The following is a 21588-nucleotide window of genomic DNA, read 5'->3' on the forward strand; positions in this document are numbered from 1 at the left end:
GGGACTAGGAATATAAAACAAGCAAACAAAGAACATTCACCTCTTTCATGACAGAGAGCCCATTCTTTAGGAACTGCTTTATGTTAAAGAGGAGAAGTACAACGTGATGGATGGGTGTAAAAAATGTATGCAAAATGGAACACAAACAAAAAATCTACAACCAACAACACAGAAGTGATAATCTTGAGGGTTCCCCTTGCAGTGCACTTGTTTTCCCATAATGTTTTCCTTGGATATTGGATTGATGGAAAAATAAATACAAATCTAGTGAAAAATCTATGCTAATAAGAAATTGCACGTGGCAACAAATGGTAGGATAACTAGTAAAAATGTATTTTCCCCAGATGTTTCACCACATTATAGGAAAATATAAATATTTACACAGCTTGAATGCTGAAGTAATCTAATAGTTGAAGCTGTGACATCCTTAAATCTAAAATGAGAATATAACTTTTTATATTATACTGATTAAATCTAAGGCCATTTATCCTATGGTGACTTAGACTTTGGTTTCACTGATTCACAGATAAAAATCATGGACTCAGCAGAATGCACAAAATAATTTCATGTACCTATGGAAAGCAGACTTATCAAACACTAGAATATTTCCAGAATGCTAAGTTTCAAGACATATTGAATTAAATTAACTGTAAAATGCTTTTACAATTTACAGTTAAATGAAAGAGTTTGGCAAGTCATTAACTGTTCATACTTCTCACCTTACATTGAATTACACTAAACATATTAGGCTCAAAATTGATTACAATGATGAAAATGCTCATTTTGAATACACATATTTTTGGCTGAATGTCTTTTGCAAGAAAAATGGGATTTGGCTGCTTTTGTAACAACAGACACCTAAAAGGAGGGTTTGTTCAACAGCAAATTAAACTTCATTCTCTGCATTTACAAGGTATAAGTTAACCAATGGAGGTGTCATGGGATATCTCTGTATAGAAAATGCACTTGTTTGATAACACAGATGTAAGCATCCTGACTGTCAGTAACAGCAGCAACGTTCTCATGGAAAGTAGGCTTTTAAAGTATGGCTTTGCATTTAGAAAACATTTCATAAACAGTCCACATTTCAGTTCTTTTTTTTTTTTTTTCTTTTTTTTTTTTTTTACCAAGACATACTTTACATCAGCTCTATTTTGTAATTAACTTGATTATGCAAATGCAGCAGAGATGAGATGCATACAAGCACCCTTGAAATGCACAGTCTGTAGTCCTGAACCCCCACGTTTCCACCCCATCTCACTTTGTGTCACTGTAGTCATCAGTCTTGAATTCTTGACAATTAAGGCTGACTTAACGATTATGAGCCTAGCCAGCACTGACTTTTCAATGAGAATTCAATGGCAGGTGAAGCAGTCCTATTGATCCACAAAACAAATAACCTTTCTTTTGTCACAGCTGTCAATCAAATATACCTAATTCAACAAAAAAAGACAGCATGGGCTTAAATTGCTTATTATTGAAATGTAATTAAATGTTTAAACGTGACTGCTTAAGAAAAAGCATGTGCTCAAGTGCCCAGCTGAGTAGACACCTAAATAAATAACGCACTAACCTTTCTTCCCTGACACTAACCAGCAATTTCACAGTTGAATTTTATATGTAAAATTGCATATACTGTTCAAGGCCTTACAAACATGTACTTCAGAATATCTCCTGAGATCCTGCTGAGGATTTGTTTTCAGTTTCCTCATGGAAACTGACAGGTCAACAGTCAAATGCACTTGTGTCTTGTGATAATAATCTTTTGACTAACTCACAAGCCCAGCTGCTAGATAATACTGCATCAGCAATATTTTTGCTGCTTCCTTGGCATTGCCTTCCTCTCTCTTGTTTTGTTTGTTTTGTTTTGTTTTACCTCTTTGGTTCTGGGTTTTCTCCAAGAATAGATTTTTATCACCTTCCTCTAGTAAAGGTGTCAGTAGGCAGTTAGCTTATCCTCAGCTACTGAAATATTTATTCTTAGGGTTTTATATGCATTCCAGATACAGAGAATATCAGCTGTGATTCTGCAAGTGAGCTTTTTTTGCCACTTTCACAGCATTGCTGTGCTTTGGGAATGGCCAAAGCTCTGACATGCCTGTATTCTGTAACTACTGAAACGCTCCAGTCCCACCAGACCTTTAATAGGGATGCCACAGTTGATCAAACAATTGCCAGTCTGTTGCAGATCTTCTGAGAGCCGCAGCAGTTTTCATTCATCATCACACACCCAAGTAATTGAACCTCCAGGGCAATTCTGTCAAGCATCATACTTACAAGCCTATGACACTTCTGGTGTTGTTATGACTGCAATTCACGGACATTTAGGGAGAGGAGGCAGTGGAAGTAGAGAATGATTTGAATTACTTTTCAAAATATTTAACACTTTTCTATACGAGACATAACTATATATTGGTCTTAATTTATTATGTGTTTTGTGGTAAGTCTCCTCCCTTTCTATCTATCCAGCTATTTTATCCCTCAAGTATACAACACTGAAAAAAAATATTTAAAAAGTTAGTTATCAGAGCAGTAAGTATTAATATTCTGTTATTTGATTTAAACATTTACAAAGTTTACTTGGCAGAAATAAGATATACAGGAAATCACTGCAGGAAGAGAGGGAAACCATTTGTGGACTTAGTGTCAGCCTTCTTTTGTACATTAGTCTGAGAAAAGAAAGAAAATACAGAAATAGATTTGGGTGCCAAACTTACCTAAGAAACTGAGGTGTTCTGTTTGTTCTGTTTCAGGATTATGTTTAATTTCTTTTATATGCTTAATTATAAAATTGACTTCTTTGCATTAACACCTTTTTTCTTTGCTCATAAAAAAAACAAAATGAAAAACAACCTACTCTATGATCTGCACTCAGGCAGCAGATCTTTGAGCTTACCTTTGTTACTTGATGTAAATATCCAGATGTGTTTTGAGGATCAAGGCTGTTTCGCCAAAATGGTAAGAGACACAAATTGAGAGTAAACAAAGCATGCTGAAGAACAGAGTACTATCTTCTTTTTTGGTTTCTCAAATGCATTGAAAACACAAAATCAGACATTAAATGGTCAGGCTTGGATTAGTCAGTCATTGTAGGAGGCCACTTGTTCTAGACTGAGTTCGAAATTAACCCTTGGGAACTGATGAATGGTAGGATACGGTGAGGCTAGTGTGGTGATTGTTGAGGAGCCATCCTGTTAGCTCAAGCCCCTCAGTGTGCACAGTGGCTTCAGTGTCACACACAAAAGAAAGCTGCCTGTCAATAAGGAGAACCCAAAACATACAGGTTGAAACTAGCATCATAAACTTCATCCACAAACCTAATAGCCCTTGAAACTTTGAATTATTCCAAACAAGATGCAGTAAAATTGCCTTTGTAAACACATTACCCCTAGTAATCCATTCCTTGATGTCTCTGAAATGTGATCTTCCAACAAACGTCTCCTAAACATATTGGGATATATAACAAGAGGCCTTAGATATGGATATATACCAAGAGGCGCTTTAGATATGATTATTCAAATTAACATTTGTTAAATTGGACAAATGTAAATAATAGCTTCAAATTGTTTATTTTTTTTGCTAGGAAAATGGAATAACTCACTGAAGCATAGTTTGTCTCCATGCAATTTCTTGATTTCATTTATATTCCTTACAAATAGCATCACAAGAGGTCAACTGAGTTTTGTTTCTGTTTTTGGTTAATGTGTTTATCTAGTTCTCTTGCACCATTATGGATAAACAACCATCTACTGTCTCAAGGAAAGAGTGATTGATTATATAGGCCACTGAATAGGGCAGTCGCAGAAGAGACCTGTTCTACATGAGGCAATAATACAGAGCAAGGCATTCATCTGGAAGTTGGACTCTCAGCTTCAGTGTCACTTTTCTGAATTAAGTGGGGACTGAAGGGTCTCTCACGTCTGAATGCAAGCTTGTCAATCAACTACAGAGTAAATTTATTTTACGAAACATTAGGAAGCACATTGTCATCTGAATTCCCACATTTCCATGAAAAGTTTTCTCTTCAACAAGACTTATCTTTTTTTTTTTTTTTTTTTTTTCAAAGTGAAACTCCAACTAAAATTTTGGTTCACCTCTTTAATATTAATTATAGTTATTTCCCTCAAGTGAGGAGAGATGCTGTATCAATTTTACTTCACAGAAATTTCAGTCAGAAAGACAAAGCATACAGTAGAAGATTGGCAAAAGCTCAGTACTGCTGGGAAGCTTAACTTATCACCACATATTACTTCTCCAATAAATTATGCAGTATTTATTAATCAATGTATTTACCTATTTAAACAAGAAACAAAATCCTCTACTGTGCATATATTAACACTAAATAGAGTATGATACATTATGCTGCAAGGAAACAGAAGGAATGGTGTGGGAATTTAGGGCTCTAAATTCATGGTGAGACAGGAGAAATGTTTACCACAGAGTGAAAAATGTTCTATAAGGAGCTGGTGAGTTGAAGAGAACATCAAAGCTGTGAATATTACAATGCATTTATCTATTTCTAAGCCAGTAAGGAAGAAAGATCCTGGCACTTCTTGGAATTGCCCTGCTGTGTTCCCACATTTTAGTGTGAAAACAATTATCATTCATTTCTTCAAATTACATTGAAGTGTTGCTTCTGCTAAATAGTGTCACTTTCACTTCACAAATTTATTTTGGCTTCTCTGTACATTTGATCCATTTTTAGATCATACAGTTTATTAAGTGGGTCTCTGTGAACTCAACCAAAACATCTTAGACATTATTTGAAATTGGTAATTTAGTAACCAACCACTACAAAAGAAGCACAAAATCCTGACCAGCGCATACACATTATGTATCTAAAACTAGCTGTGTCTGACAGCTTCAATCTCAGAGCCTCCTGTCATCAGCCTATACAATGGCACAGCATTGTATGATGTGATCACTGCCAATTAGCAACAGCTTAAGATGGGACATTGATCTTTTAATATATTTTGATTAAAAACAAAAACAAAAACAAAAACCAATACACACATTTTCTGAAAGAATCTTTGTTAGCAAATCAGGCTATAAATCCACAAAATATCCTTGTTTGGGAATCCTAAATATTTTTCAGTAATAAATTGCAGTGTTTAATTGCATTGTTTACTACCATAGTGTTTAAACCTTAAAAGTCATCCAAATGCTGATTTCTTTTTTCTAGTTCTCAGTTGGAACCACTTCATTCTCTGGCAGAAGAATTTTTTTTGGAGGAAATACCCTCTAACAAAACAGAAATACTGAATGTCTTACAGAAGTAACTGTAATCTTTTATTTATTTATTTATTTATTTAGCTATAATGATATATACTTAACAACAGACCAGAAGTAGTGTCCCAAAACACAATATGGAACTTCACAATCTCTTTTAATTTTAAGTAATTTATTTATGTCTCCAGAGTTTGTTCTTTTTCAAAATATTCAACTGAAAATACAACTCTTCAAATGTTAGTGTGTAATCTGATTTTCAGTTGTGAGTATAATTTAGGTTTTCTACAAAATACTAGTTATTTGGAGACAAGCATTAAATGTACTTTGGTCACAAGACCCTGTGATATGTCAGCTGGGATAGCAGTTGATTACACAGTCAGCTAGGACTGTATTTTGTTTCTACTTCTGTCAATGTCCCACTTTGGATCCTCCAATTCTTCTGTTATCTCCATCATTCTTGGAGACAGTAACAAATTACCTACTTCCTTCCCCTGTGAGTTGGAATGAATAATTTGTCAGTGTCTAGTTAAAACTTACTATAATGTAACCAACAGCTTACAAATGTCTTTATCTGTCTTTATATTCAAAGGCTGATCTATCTGAAGGAAAATGCAGGGAATAGAGCACAAATGCAGGCACATATAAAACCTCACTTCTATGTCACAATGCTGGCTTCTTTTTTAAGCTGAATTTGATCCCTTCATTTCCTGAAGTTCTCCATCAGTCAGTTATTCTAGTTATTCTGTTGGTACCAAACATGTGGAATGCGTACTTGAAAACTGATTTTACCCTCAGAAGTATTTCTTGGTCTGTGGGTGCTACTATTAAGTCTCTGATTGTCAAAACTTAGCAGGCCTCCATTTTTAGTCTTCCGTATAAAGATATAATTCCTTCTGTTACCTTTTTTAGCATTGTAGATCAATACAGAGATGTTCAGAAATACCAAGTATAAACAAGTCCCATTTTTAAAGCAGAGCAGAGAACCTTTGGTATCAAGCGGAATTGCTGTTTCATAGTGATGCCCTCAAAGAATTTCTAATGGAAGAGACGGTCATAACATGTTCTTTTCTATGACAATTTTCACAATATGAAATAAATCATTCCAAGAAATCCTCTCCCATGCTGGGTTTAAACTCTCAGCAGCTGGCTAGCTAGAAAACATAATACAGACATAAACAGTTTCAAGAATCAGGTTGAGCTAGAAGGACAGAATTGGAACTTCATGGATTTTTCTTGATCTTAAAGTGTTTAGCATGCTAACATAGGCCAAAAAAAAAAAAAAAAAAAGGAAAGTATTTTGGCTTAGCTTCAAGAACATCTTCCACCATCTCTGTGCTGTTTCTGGGCTACAAGGCAACAATCCCTTAATAAGCTGCTTCACCACTGCCAGGAAAGTGAAAATGATTATCTCTAGCACAAAACTATTTTTAAATCAATTTCTATACAGTAAATACAAAGGAAAACAACAGGAAGAAGGAAACACCCACATGCTCTTTGTTGGTACTATGGGAATTAATTTTCTTCTATCTCAGTATGATGAGCTGAAGAGGAACAGACAAAAGTACAATCTCTATACTTCAGTTCATGACCACACAGAAATGTTTTAAAGCCAATTTAGAGCCTTATTTCAGTTCATGAAATCCATAATTTACAATAATGTACAAGAACGTTGTTCCATTACTAGTTTTGGATTCTCTTGTTAAAGCACGTCAAAGCCTGTTAAAAAAGAATTAGATCAACACTAACTCTTTTATGTTAGTTGAGAAGCACTGTAAAGAGAAATTTCTTTTCAGATCGGAATCTGGTTTGCAAACACAGATGTTCAGTTCTCAAAAAGGACACTGCTATGTTATACTTAATAGTCAAAAAATGCAATGGCTTAAAGAAAATGCAATCCTTAAAAAAAATAGAAACCCCAAGAGCTTACTATCTCTGCATATAAAAGATAAATGATTTCCAGGTTTTAATAATTAGTTCATCTCATAAAGGAAGCTGATAATGGGCATCAGTGAAACTGACTGCAATACTAGAACTTTCTAATTAAAAAACTAGTCCTTTCTAAAAAGTGGGGAAAAAAAAAAATATTAATTTGCATCACTGAGGAAAATAAGTTGTGAGAAAAGAACCCACAGTGACACATGTTTCAGTTCTATTGTGTGGGGTTAAAACCTGTAAAACTAGCACTGGGGTAGGAATTCACTGTGGAGGTGCCTCTTGATACACCTGGAAATCAAGTTTTTAAGGAACTGGAACAATACAATAGAAATCAAGTTTTTAAGAAACCGGAACAATACCATGTCAAGATTTTATGGAAATCTTTTTCAGAGTCAAGCACTGAAGACCTTGCCTAACATTCAATTGTACAAGCTAATTGTTACTAATACAGCTGTTGCCATCATGTTATTCATTATTTTCATGGAGATTCAGTCAGCAGATACAAGAAAGTATTTCCAACTACATATCCAAAGCTGTTTTTTGTCACTTATTATTACAGACAAATGTTGGCTTTAATATTTTATAAGGTGTGTGACCATTCCAGTGACTAAACCTGTGATGAAATCTGATGGAAAATAATCATTAGGTACAGAAGGCTAAGTCTGTACTGCTTGAAGTTCTTTGCTGTGAAATTCCTTGGCCTTTTCCTACATAATACTTCCATTAATATCAGTTGTAGCTCTGCACGGGATAAGAACTCAGGATTTCCATACATCATTGAGGTGAATGTTGCCACAAGTTATCTAAGATTTATGCAAACACACTGTAGAAGTCAGTGTTCCTTCTGCATGGAAGTCTCATTTAAATTATTGCAGTTTTTGGCTTAAGGAAAGGATTCTTTTTCCTAGCAGACTGTTTCTTAACTTTTCAGATTGATGACCCGTAATCAAAGAATAAAATCAGTCATGATCTGCTCTGTCAGAATGAAATGCATACATGAGTGCAATTATAATCATACAATTTATTTGGGTATGGGCTTCAAAAGATGGATAGGAAATAATCAATCTTGAAGGTCACAGCACATGGTGATGGGGAAGGAAGTTTTTCTTTGCTTTTTTATTACAACCGTAATTCTCAAACCTTATAACATTTGATTCTTACACGGTTTTCCCCTTACCTAAAAGAATTTAACAATGAGAAATGGTAACTTAATTTTGCATACAGAAGATCCCTTGATACTATACAACACTTTTGCATCTCCCTCGTATTCTGCTAGAACTGGTTTCACTAGAAGAAGGAAAATATATTCATGATTCCACTGTAGCACAAGGTTCTTCAATCTGCTAGATTTTGTGCTGCAAGCTAAGGCAGGTCTAGCTTTCCTTTCAAACCAGTTGTCTGCAGAGGCCAGACTGACCATCTGAGCATGCCCTGAGTTTGGGACTAAGAACAGATACAGGGAGTGATATGGTGAACATCAAATCAACCTTGCAATCTATCCTCCCCAGCTTATACAATGCAGAATTTGAAGTTGACCGATAACATCTGCTGCGTCAAGTTTACTCAGTCAAATCCTTAGTCTCTTAAATAAATTAATATTGAAATATGTCTCCTTTATAAACAAAGGAACAAATGTACACATTGGTAAAAATCCATCACATTTCTTATCCTACAAAGACACAACAGGAACTTTCTAAAACATAAAGTAAGCTAAAAGCTGCATGCAATAGTCAGGAGACCTCACTGCTCAACTTGAAGAGGTCAGCTATGTATATGTACAAAGGAGTATTATAGTTAAATAAATACACAAACTATAAGCATTGCAGAGCATAAAAATTAGATGCTAAGGGAAAGCAAATCATCTTCAAACACAGACAGTTCACACTATATGAGATAAATGTTCTCATTTATGATACGTCATTCCAAAATAGCATCCTTATGAGAAATGTGCTACTGCAGAAATTAACATACAGCAAACACGTCTGACATATAACAATGACCGCTCAACACAGGACATGTCATTTAATATAAAAATGTGCTAAACGGTTAGCAAAATAAGAACAATAAAAAAAAAAAAAAACGCATATATAATATACATAGATAATAAACACATATATAATTCTTTTACAAGGCTGATTTAAAATATCAGCATCTTCTACGCTGCACTCTGCTTATATTGGTTCCTACTCCCAAAAATGCTCTGACCTCTATAGGACTAAAAAACACATGTAACTTCATTCACTGTTATCAGAGGGAATATTCACATTACTAATGCTGCATGCAACCTAAAGTGTGCACTGACAATAACCTTTGAGACCAGCTCGTCCCACACAGAAATCAAATGAGCTTTCTATTTATTCATTTATAATGGAGCAGGAAAGATGAGACAATTCTTGTGTTTGCTTTTGTTTTGTTTTTTAATCACAACAATGTAAAGTGAATGTACAAATAATACTTTCTGCATTTGGGATTACATTGTATTTGTCCAAATTAAATCTTTTTTGTTTGTTTTTTTGTTTTGTTTTGTTTTGTTTTTTGGTTTGCACAACCCAGGAGAGTGAATTGGTAGATGAAAAGAAAACAAGGACAACCATGCTGTTTTGAGTACAGCTGTTTCACATACATATGAGAAAGAAAAAAAAAAACACTGAATGACTTTAATTTATTCTAAATATAAATGAGAAATGAAGGCCTCAATAATGCTTTTTAAAGAAAATCATTTATTTTCTTAAAAGAAACCTGAGAACTTTTTTTTTTTTTTAAAAAAAAGTTTGTTCTTAAGTTACCACGAAATGCTCCTTTAAAGAAACATAAAAATTGAGACCATCATACCTCACAGCTGACTTACATAGGTTCTAGTCCTTTAAATATCCCATTCCTGACTTCAGTCCTTCCTAAAAATCGTGACACACATCTCAGCTCTTTGTTTTATATTTAAATTTAGCATTCTTTAAGCATAATACACATGACAAATATACTATAACTTGTAACTATAACTAAAGAAATTAATGATTAAAATCAGACATATTAGCCTAGTTAGAAAGAGATTTAAAGATATTTAGGTTCATACATTCTCCAAATTTTTCAGATTATTTTATTGTAAAAAAATGGCTAGCATAACTTGCATATTTCCTTTTGCTCTAAGAGTAAAAAAAAATCTACGGATTACACAATGAAGAATGTGATAGCAATACATTTCTATGATACTTGAAAAGGTTTCCATGAAACCTTTTTCCCAAGAAAAATCAAACTACTCTGCTTTGAGAGAAGTAGCTAAAGCATTAAAAGACAGATATATGAGCCATACTCTGATCAGAAGCGAGTTTTATACAATCAGAGATTTTACCAGAACCTATTATTAAAATGTTAGCAATGAAGTTCACACTGGCATACAAATGTGACTATTCCTGAAAACCAAGGAACTGGCATGCAAATGGATCAAAGCAAAATTCACTTTAAGACTATGACTTTGTATTTTCATAAAATCTTTCATACAGGACAGAATAAAGGTGGAATTATGTCAATCACTTCAAATAATAACTATGAATTATTATCAGGTTGAGAGCAGGAACACTTATCTATATATATATTTTAACAGGTACATATACAGAACAAGAAATTCTTTCCAATGTAACCAAATAATATGAAATATTTTTAGAAATAGTAGGTAAATAAGCAATAATAAAATTAGGCAAAGTGGATTTTATTATGTATTAATGTTGCCTTAAAAATGTCAGGATTGTGTGTTGTGAAACATAATTTGCTTCCAGTAATAACTTCAGGTTTTGATACTGCTAATTGTTGGTGCAGTAAATACAACACAAGTATAAAAATGTTAAAGAGTACAGGACTCTTGAAAGTCATTGCTAATGTTGGTAAAACTGCCAGTGTTCAGTGTGGATTACTGAATGCTAAGATTAGTGGAATGAAGATTAGCAAAATTCTCTGGAGTTACTAATATGCCTGTAACAGTTTTCCACTAGATACCAAGGGAAATGTTTATATTTGGAGCCAGAACTACCCAGATGGAGCACTGTCAATATTAAGATGTATCACCAATTTTAAGATACTTTTATGAACTGCCTACTGGCCAGAATTCTTTATCTTAACAAAACAAAGAAACAAACAAAACAGATTTTTTTCCCCTCAGTCTCCAATACACTAGAATTAACCGAAATACAGATGGCACCAAAGCTGGCAGTACCCGAAACAAATCCACCACTCTGATATTGACATTTGCATGTATATATCCTAAAAAGCCAAGTTTTCCTTCAGAAAAGCAAGAGGTTTTTGTTGTTCTTGTCAATTATTTACAATCAAAAGTTAAAGTTCTTGTATTTCCCAAATTCCGCTGAATAATTTATGCATCTTCTGAGCAAATGCCCTCAATACAACAGTACCCTTTGCTTTAATAATAAACATATTTTTTTTTACTAAAAATAATTACTTAATTGCATCCTCAACTTTTAATCATATTAAAAAGCCTTATATATTTAATTGACATAAATTTTTGTATGGGTAAATGAGTCATGTACTCCCTAGCATTCTTGTAACGGCTACAGATTTCACATAAACTCATTTCTTCTCACCAAGAGAATAATAATGTTGGCATCTTAGTTTGAAAATATAAATCAACAGCAAAGGACAATCTTAAGCTTCTGATAATTTAATTTACTTATTTTTGTCCTAAAGAGGAATCACGCATTATCTATGCACTGGCTGTTTAAACTATTAACTGGTTAACTTAAAGAAAAAGCATATAGAAAAAAATAATATTCATTTTGTGATACATCAAGAAATTGGTCTAGACTGTGCTGTTACATGGAACATTTATTTTACTATTTGACAGAAAGGCACTGTTCTAGGTTTGATATCACAAGCTTGAAGCCAGTAAGTCTAGCAATCATTTCTTGTGCTGGTTAATTACAAGAAATAATGGGAGACTTTACTTCAAACTCTAGGTGCACACCACAGCCCAGAATGCATGTAAGACAATGAGGAATAATCTGAACTATCTGGAAATACTCCTAGGAAAACTGTTGAACATAAGTGCATACAGGAGAAAGGAAAAAGTGAAAGCACCAGGAAGTGCATGACAGAGTTGGCCAGTATATAGATTCTCTGATCTTAGGAGAGCTTTGCAAAAACATGTTTTGGATCTACAGTGCTAAATATGAGAAGATGGTTACTTGTGGGAAAGAAAATTTTTCCTGCTTTGAACCTTTTTCTGCCCAGGACTTCCTAATTCTTTGCAAGCCTACAGGAGACTGTTAAGCAATCCCTAACTTCATTGTTAGCTCCTCTAAGTTGGGATAATGTGTAAGACTCCAGTTCTGGCTGCCACTTTGGTAATTCTATTCCACCTCAACCTTAACCTTTGGATAAACAGCTACGCCACAGCATGAACATAGTTAAAAAGACCCGCTCACCTAAATGAGGTAGGAAAGGGGGAATCTTTCCAGTTCATTCTTTAGAGGTTGACTTTCAGAAACTCACAAGGCTTTCATAGAAAGAATATGAAGATTTCCGCAACAAAGCAGGCCCAGTAGGGCATTCAGTTTTTGGCTACAGTCACTAACATTAATCAAAACCAAAGATGAATAAATGGCTTATGAAACAATAACCTACCCCTAGGGGAAGCATATACTTTATCTATTAAAAGAGAAGTTATTTTATTTGTATTACTGATAATAGTGAGACTTCTTCCTATCCCAGATCCTTAGGAAAGCTCTTACTGTTCACTGAAACATCCAGTGCTAACTGAACTTGAAGTCAATCTCAAAAGCCACATTGTGGCAGCAAATTCCACATCTGTATTTGTCTTTCTGAGTTATGCTTGTTCTGCTTTTGAATATTTTCTTGCTCAGGATATATTACAAAACTGGAATGCCTGGTTTTCATGATCCCATAGAAAATGGATGTATCATTTATCAGAAACACACAGTAGGTGTATTTTGCTTTCTTTTAATGGTACTTTCTCTAAACTACACAGAGCAAACCATCTTGATGTTCATTCACATGGGACTGCTCCTCATATATTTTACCAAGTTTACTATATACCTAGATTCCTAATCTCTTTGCTATATTCTTTTCTGGTGGTGGGGGGCAGCAAAGATTCAACTCAGTATTTCAGGATAGGGTACTTCTAATATGCACAAGTGGTGCTTTAATGTACTGTACTGTACTCTCCATCTCTTTCCTTACAAATATGAATATTTTGTTTTTCTTTAACTACCATCCTAATTAGACGTCTTCACTGAACTGTTCATAATGAAAGTTGTCTTCTTTCTATGCCTTTAAAGCAGATCACAGTAAAATACAGAAGTACTGTTACTCATAGCTTTTGTGTATATCAGTATCTTTTTGGAGAGCTAGACTCGATTACTAAGTGCTGTGGAATTGAAAGGATATTTGCCAGATTATATCTGCGGTAGAATGAGATATGCATATTACAGCCCGTATGTAGACTGCAAGATCAAGAGGTACCAGATAACAGAGAGAACAATAGGTTGAACTGCCTACTACCTACTCCACAGCCTTTGCATAATTGCTCAGAGTATTCTATAACTTTCATAATGCATCAGGAGCTTCAACACAGAGAATCTCATTTACATCACGTAATACTTCTAAATAAATTGGAAAGTGCTATCAGCATCACAGTAACAGTGCAGAAAGCTTAATACCTACAGCAAAGTTAACACAGGTTTTCTCTTCTATGGCTATAAAAAAAAAAAATCCATTCAGAGCCACTATTTTTTAAATTCAAACTGATAAGAACACAAGCCCAAAAGAATTAAGAGCGTCAGACCAAAGGCCAGTGCTCCCAGTGTTCTGTCCTCCATGATTGCCAGCAACAGACACTTGGAGAAAAACATTTTTCCATGCTCTTCCTAGACTTAGGACACAAGTGTCTAAGTAGAAGCAGAGCATACAATGATGTTTTACATGAATCCAGCAAACTATAGCTTCTAGTTCCCACTGGCTTAAAAGATTTCCTAAGGCAAGATGAATCATTATCTGTATTTTCTTCTGCTGAAATGTGTGATAGACTGGACAGAACCAGAATTTATATTAATTCTCAAACTTAACTATAAATTTATCCATGCAGAGGTATTTCTCTTTAACACCACACTTTCCAGATAAAGCTTGTGCTGTCAAAGAATCAGTTGAGGTGACTTTTTATTAAAATGCTGAAAATGCTGGTATTGTACAGGACTGCACATTTATCTTTAAGGAGGAAAGGAACAGAATAATCATACTGAGTACTGAAGAAAAGAACCATGAATACCAGAATACTGAAGAAAAGAACCATGAATAGAAACAGTAAGCCACTACTGGAGTTGTAAAGGATATAAAACAGGTCTGGAAGAAAGCTTCTATTTTCACAGTCTTTGAGAAGACAGAGTTGTCTACTGAAATCTTAGCTGTCACAAAATTAACTTGTTTGCAATTTTGGTAATATAGCAAATTATATTTGTTAATATAATCCTTTCCTGAACTTCTGTGAATAATTGGCAGGACTTAGGAAGAACAGAAACTACATCTGCTTGAATATTAATGGAAGTAACTGCGCTGAAACATCTCATGACTACACCAGTCCTTCTAACAGAGAACATTGGGTGTTGCAAAGAGTCAGATGCGTATCTGTAACATGTCACATTCACTTGAGAAGGAGCAACGAACAACTCCTGGCAGGAACCAACTTTCTTATACAAAGCAGAAGATGCTGTTCAGAAACTCACCCCTAGTACCTGGTAGTTTTTTCAATAAATGGCATAAACAGCTTCAGAGGAATTCAGATGTGGTAAGATGTGAAGTCTTGTCTCCCTTTCTTCCAAATCAGGGAACTTCCTCCACATCTATCTACTATTTCATGAACAAGTACTTAACATTTTGGAAATTAATAGAGGAGGCCTATGCCATGTCATATTTGTCCTGCTATTTTGAAAATTCATCTTAGTATACTAAAGTAAATTAATGTGCTTAAGGTAATATGGAAGGACAAAAAAATGGAGGCAAGTGGTATCTATGACTAGTTGATATTTTTGAAAATTTCTTAGATATCAAAAATTCAAACTATAAGCCCCAGGGCATCTCAAATTTCTGAAGAAAGCTACAGACAACAGTCATAAATTCCAAGTAAAACCAAAGTAAATCCAAAAAGATGATTTCTGAGTTCTTCCCTAGTTTTCTTAGCAACTCATTTAGTTTACTATGAGACCATACCATATAGTTCCAAAGGAAAATTATATTTTTTGAGGTTTGAAGTGTTTTTTTTTTTTTTTCTTAATTTTCCATGCATACACCAAAGATGTAAAATTTCTTTTAGAATTGCCTTCTAAAAACAGAAATCATATCTACTGAGCAACTATTTCTTCATCAGAAAACAACATACAAAATTTCTGCAAATGTTCAGTATTAGATTAGAAATTGTGCTAATGTGACAAAGAAAACCTTAAGATTCTGCGTCTTGTCACAAATCTAACCTGACATTATTGTCAATGTTTTAAAATTGAGGCAGAGAATTAATAAGTAGCATTCCAGTAATAATGTGCAGAGTTTGGTGATCCAGGAGACATTCACTGGGAAGGTTCATTTCTACACAGCTGAAAACTAAACATTATGTTCCTGAGAACTGTTCTTAAGGCAATACAGATAATTATCTTTTGTTTGCGAGATTTTAGTCACATAAATGTTAAACGTTTTTATTACTTTTTTTTATCCACTTTTTTTTTTTAACAGTCCTTATACTTATTAAAGTTTGCAATGCTGAATAGTTATGAAAGTGCAGTAATGAAAACAAATTATTGTTAGAAAGCAAGAATAGCATGCAAGAAAACAGAACTAATCCAGTGTCTAACCTTAAAGTTGGACCACCCTATCATGGAAGAAATACTACGTGAAAGGCAAATAAACACCTGTCTTATTTTTACTTTCCATATGTGTATCTGTGCTAATATAAGTTTATCAAATAAAAGACAGTAAGCATGAACTAATCAAGAATCGACTGTTTCTAAAAGCAATGCAAAGTCAAAACCAATTCTAAAACAATTATTTTTTTCAGTAGAAAAGTACAAAATAGAAGCCAATAATGGATGTTTAATTTACTGAGTTATATTTCATGAGATGCAAGGTCTCAAAGCCTTTCACTTCTAGATTTCATCTCTTGCTAACTTCTCCCTCCTACATTTATAAAAAGTTAAAGCTTTAAATTGCTTTACAGAAACTATTCAAGATACAAAGCTGAATCTCTTTGGGAACAGCACAGAATCTATAATTTTTTTTGAAGAATATACTTTACTTCAGCAGTTACTTTTGCTATTGCAGACTACTTTTCTTAGAAAGACTCCAGATGGTTGATCTGAAACTAAGGTCATTTTTTTTTGACATTTTCTTTAAAACAGCATCAATGTGTGTGTGTGTGCGAGAGAGAGAGAGAGAGAGAGAGATTTTCTTCGATGATGGCCTGCCTCGAAAATCATAATCTCATTACTGCAATGTGTATTTAGGTAAATTGTGGGTCTCACCTTGGCATTTAATTAGTCACTTGGAACAAAAAAAATCAAACCAGCATACACCTTCGCTTGGGCATATATTTGCACTGCATAACAGTTATTGCTTAATTATCCTTATTTCAGAAGCAATATTTATTCACTTCACCTGCTAAAAAGTGTTAGCCTCTCTGTTCTCCGTAAATCATATCAAATATATAAACATTTTCTCATTTCCCTTTTATGTCTAATCTCTTTGTTTTCCATCCTCAAAGTAGTGTCCTTAAATGTCTCTTCACACTGTCTCTTACCCCAAATTAGTTTGACAAACACATAAAAGAATAAGAAGTAAATATTTCCGTTTTTGCTCTAATGGAATATTTGTCCTTTAAGTTATTTCCTGCCTGGAGCATGTACTGTGCTTTACTCAGCTTAATTCAATTCATTTTTGGTATCTAACATAAGGGAGAATGTCTTTCATTGGTTCTCATCATTCAGATACCATTTCCATTCTATTGTACACACGTATCATTTGAGTCAAGCGTTCATCACTAGTTGCTTTGAAAAATATGAAGAGTAAAATATGCTCACCTTCAGGCTCCCCACAGAGTGTACACTGTGACTCTGCAAAGAAAAAGAGAAAAAATATAATTTATTGTTGTTAAGATCTGTGTGGTCTAGAGTTATGAAATCATAATTACATTCAAATAAAATAAACCTTATGGAACTCAAATTTAGCACGGAAAAAGTATTTCTATTTTCAGCAACTGTTTTTTTTTCATTTTTTTTTTCTTTTTTTCTTCTTTTTAAACAGCTGCAACATAACTTTCAAAAAAGAATTTTTGCTGGAAGAATTTTCTAAATAGAGCTATATAAGTCTCTAGTTATATTTATGTAACTATCATCTCCACAGAGTCCAACTGAATGAATTCAGGTAGCTGGAGTTTTTGCTTCCACATGACTTGTTTTGTATTTGTGGCTGTACAATACTGAAGCGACAACAGCCATTCAAAGTTTAAGCCTCCTAATATTCTATCATTGGAGGTAGCAGAAAATAACAGAACAAAGTTATTATACTTCTTTGTCATGAAAGACTTCAAAGTCCTCACAAGTAAATGAAATAAGTCAGTCAATGTGCTGTTATACAAAGTATTCAAGTATAGAAATGAAGAAAATACAACTCCATCTTAATAACCACAGGGTCTCCAAATTTACAAGTATTATTTTATTTATACATCACTATTTGGAAGTTGGTTGTCAATTATTTTGCATAATGTACAAATATTTGCACACACAGGAAATTATTTAAAGCATCCCTTGCTTGAGATATAGCTACTTCAGGTATTAATATCAAGCTGAAGAACAAAGTTATTATTTAGAATCCAAACAGCAGAATCAACTGAAATCACAGGGATTGTAACCAAGTTGACAGACAATTCTGATAGTGCTAGAAAAAGACTTGTTCAAGACAGATCAGTATATGTTTCAATAACAAACCTCTGGAATTTTAAGATTTGAATGAAAAATGACAACTAACAGCGAAAAGTATGCTGAAGAAAAAATACATATACATGCACACGCATTTATGTGTGCATCTATCTTTATACAAATTAAGTGCAAAGAACGGTTTAATATTCTTGGTTATATACAAATCCCTTAACTCAAAAGCCTGTTAATTTATTTTTTTTTTCCGTCAAATGGCAGATAGAAGATTGGACTTCAGCTGTGACCTTGTTGTTAAGGAAAAAAAAAAAAAAAGAAAAAGGCACCAGAAACATAGAATATGAAATGCATACACTGAGTTGATTGACCTTTACAGTGCTTCTGTAACATTGCCAGTTATTTAGAAGTACTTTTAAATACAGATAAGAGTCTATCACAAAATAACCCATTGTTGTAATGGTACTTGACCCTACATCTTCCCTCTATTTTAAAAATGTTAGTTGTTGCTTTTTAATACTGTCAGAGATTTTAGTATACATGATGGGAAGGAATGAGAAAAGTTATGTTAATTCAGGCAACTCTACTACTGTCTTAGGTGGATCACAGTTTTAAAACAGGATAAAATGCCAGAAAAAAAAAAAAAAAAAAAAAAAAAGAGAGAGAGAGAGAGAGAAATTATTTTTGATGCAGGTCAGCACTGTGAAGCACCTAGTTCAATGATCTTTTGATAGACTCACTGGTGTCCCCAGCAGAATTGACAAACTACAAACAACACTCCAGTGGCAAGCTTGGGAAAACCCACCAACGAAAAGCATAAAAAAATTAGTCACGGATATCACAGGACAGTTTTTTCCACATCTGGATGAAAAATGCACTTGCCACAATCCAAAGTGATGCAGAGGAAGCAGCTCAGAAGATTTTTTTCACTTTTAATTCAAAGACTTTCTGAGGTTTGACTGAGAGGGGCTGCCTGTCTGTGTGCACTTTATTATCCTGATTGATAAGGAAGAACAAACTGAGACTTGGTTTCTGAACTCCTGGCTTTTTGCTGATCCTCTATGTCCTGCTAACAACCACTTCAGTGGCTTGCTACAGTCCAAAGAGTCTGCTTGACATTTTTTGCAGCCCTCAACACCATTTTCCAAAGGTCCCCATTCAACAGCACAAATTATTAGCTTCCCTCTTTTTCCCATCAACATACCTTACTGCCAATACTTGAATAGAATAGTGCAGTTGGAAGGGGCCTACAGAGATCATCAAGTCCAATTGCCTGACCTCTTCAGGGAAAGGTAAAGCATATTCATGAGGGCATTTTCCAAATGCCTCTTGAACACTGACAGGCTTGGGGCATCAGCCACCTCTCTAGGAAGCCTGTTCCAATGTTTGACCACCCTCAGTGTGAAGAAATTTCTCCTAACACCCAGTCGGACCCTCCCCTGGCACAGCTCTGTGCCGTTCCCTTACATCCTGCCCTTGGTGAACAGGGAGCAGAGAACAGCACCTCCCTCTGTATATCCCCTTCTCAGGGAGCTGCAGGGAATAGTGAGGCTGCCTCTCAGCCTCCTCTTCTCCAAACTGGAGAACCCAAATGTCCTCAGTCTCTCCTCACAGAACATGCCTTCTGGCCGTGTTACCAGCTTTGTTGTCCTCTGGATGCTCTCAAGTCCCTTAATACACTGCCACAGAGCTGCTGCAGTCTGGAGCAGGACAGATAGTCTGACCGCAAAATAAGGCTTACAGATAAGACTGGTGCCAGAAAGTTGTCCAAAAGCTAGCTCTCAGCATTATCCCTGATGGGCAACTGCTTTTTTTGGCTTTCTTTCAGGTGTTTGTTTAAGTTCCTGTGCTGACGGGCAGGCCAGGTGTTTCTTCTCTTACCTCATATACATGCTTGGAGAAAGTTCATGTGGGGATTTTGTTTTAATTCATCACTGTATCCTTCCAGAGGCAGGGAATCATTGCAAGCTGACAGCAGCGCTGGTAAGAAGCAGACTTTGTGGACGTGGATGATTCACCAGTAATCGTGTGCTTATAAATTCCCCTCTCCCCAAAGCCTGCTGCTGTGGGGGAGGACTAGATACCCATTTTGTTGTGCTTGACACATACGATCGAGCGACAAACAGAAACACAACTCCCTGTGCTAGGCACGTGAACAACATGACAGGGAGGATGTACAGAGCATTGCTTCCACAGAGCCTGTGTGTGCATGTGCCCGTGTTGAAAATCTCAGTGATTATAGCTACACTATAGGAAGAGAAAAAAAAAAAATCAAGACCACACTGGTTTTGCTACTATGAATGACAGTTAAAAGACATATTTGTACTTGATGTGGGAAATAATTAAATCTATTCTATGATAATTGTTGAAAGATCTTATGTCCAAAGTTTCTAAGCCTAAAATCATATCAAACATGCATATCACACTCAGATATTTGTACATTTACATTACACATAAATACAGAAATCTTTAAAATCCTGTAATCCTGTCTTGAAACTTATTTCAACTTAGTTTCTCTGGAAGTTGTTGCATCTTGATAGAAATGATCTCTCTGGAAAATAGGTCAATACTAAATTCCCGTATTAATTTGGAAATTTTCTTTTAAATCTCATTTAAATTTCAGTTCTGAGACGGGATGGATGGCAGCAGTCAAGACATGACAACAGTGGAAAATTTACAGCTCCATCAGCTGAAGTGACATTACTTAGGCTGAAGTGCGCCTAACCTAAAGATGGGTAGCTCAGCATTAATGCTCCAAATCTAAAGTAGCCCTTAAAGACTTTTCTAATTAGAGGAAAAAACAGTCACCTAACCTGCTGTGGAAACCTGTGTTAGCATGAATTAAATCACTTTTTGTAAGTACCCACTGTATTTGTGTGTGTGTGTGTGTGTGTGTGTTGTTACAGGTCTTAAATGTAGATTCTGTATTCACATTAACATTCATTGCAAGACAGAAGTGTTCACTGGAAGTGATCTCTGAAGGTCTTGGAAGACCTCAGCCTCCCACTGAAACAGGGCTCAGTGGGCAGCCTACATTAATGCTGCCTCGACCTCCTACTGTCCTACTTGAATCTCTCAATCTGCAGTTTGTGGCCTTTCTTCCTTGTTATATCACCTGGTACTGCCAAAATGACTTTGGATCCACCACCTCTGCAATCTCCTTCAAACAGTCGTAGGCTGCTCTTGGATCTCCACTGGAATAAATCAGCCCAGCTCCCTCAACCAGTTTCTTTGTAGGCCAAGTACCCTGACCATAGAGCCTTTTTCTAGACCCCGACCGGAGGGCCTTTTGCTAGACCCCTTCCAACTTCTCCCCGTGTTTCTTGAAGCAAGGAGCTCCAAACACTGAGCACACATTCCAGGTGCAGCCTCACCAGCACCAAGCAGAAGGAAGGAACCACCTCCTCAATCTGCTGATCATACGCATTGGGCAAACCACACTTAGGCAGCTTTCCTATTTGCAATGGGAGAACACTGTTGGCCTATATGCAAC

At 35.2% G+C, this 21588-nt stretch overlaps 1 protein-coding gene across 7 annotated transcripts in view; it reads right to left on the bottom strand.

Moving 5' to 3' along the window:
• DLGAP2 (DLG associated protein 2) overlaps positions 1–21588 on the bottom strand; it is a 474554-nt gene that overhangs the window by 232634 nt on the left and 220332 nt on the right. For all 7 annotated transcript variants that reach the window (XM_032184999.1, XM_032184995.1, XM_032184994.1 and 4 more), the window contains one exon: positions 17247–17279. In XM_032184999.1, the coding sequence (XP_032040890.1) occupies positions 17247–17279 (33 nt within the window). The remainder of the gene's footprint in view (positions 1–17246; positions 17280–21588) is intronic.

This window comes from Aythya fuligula, chromosome 3 (genome assembly GCF_009819795.1).
Source record: "Aythya fuligula isolate bAytFul2 chromosome 3, bAytFul2.pri, whole genome shotgun sequence".
In the NCBI taxonomy this organism is placed as follows: Eukaryota; Metazoa; Chordata; class Aves; order Anseriformes; family Anatidae; genus Aythya; species Aythya fuligula.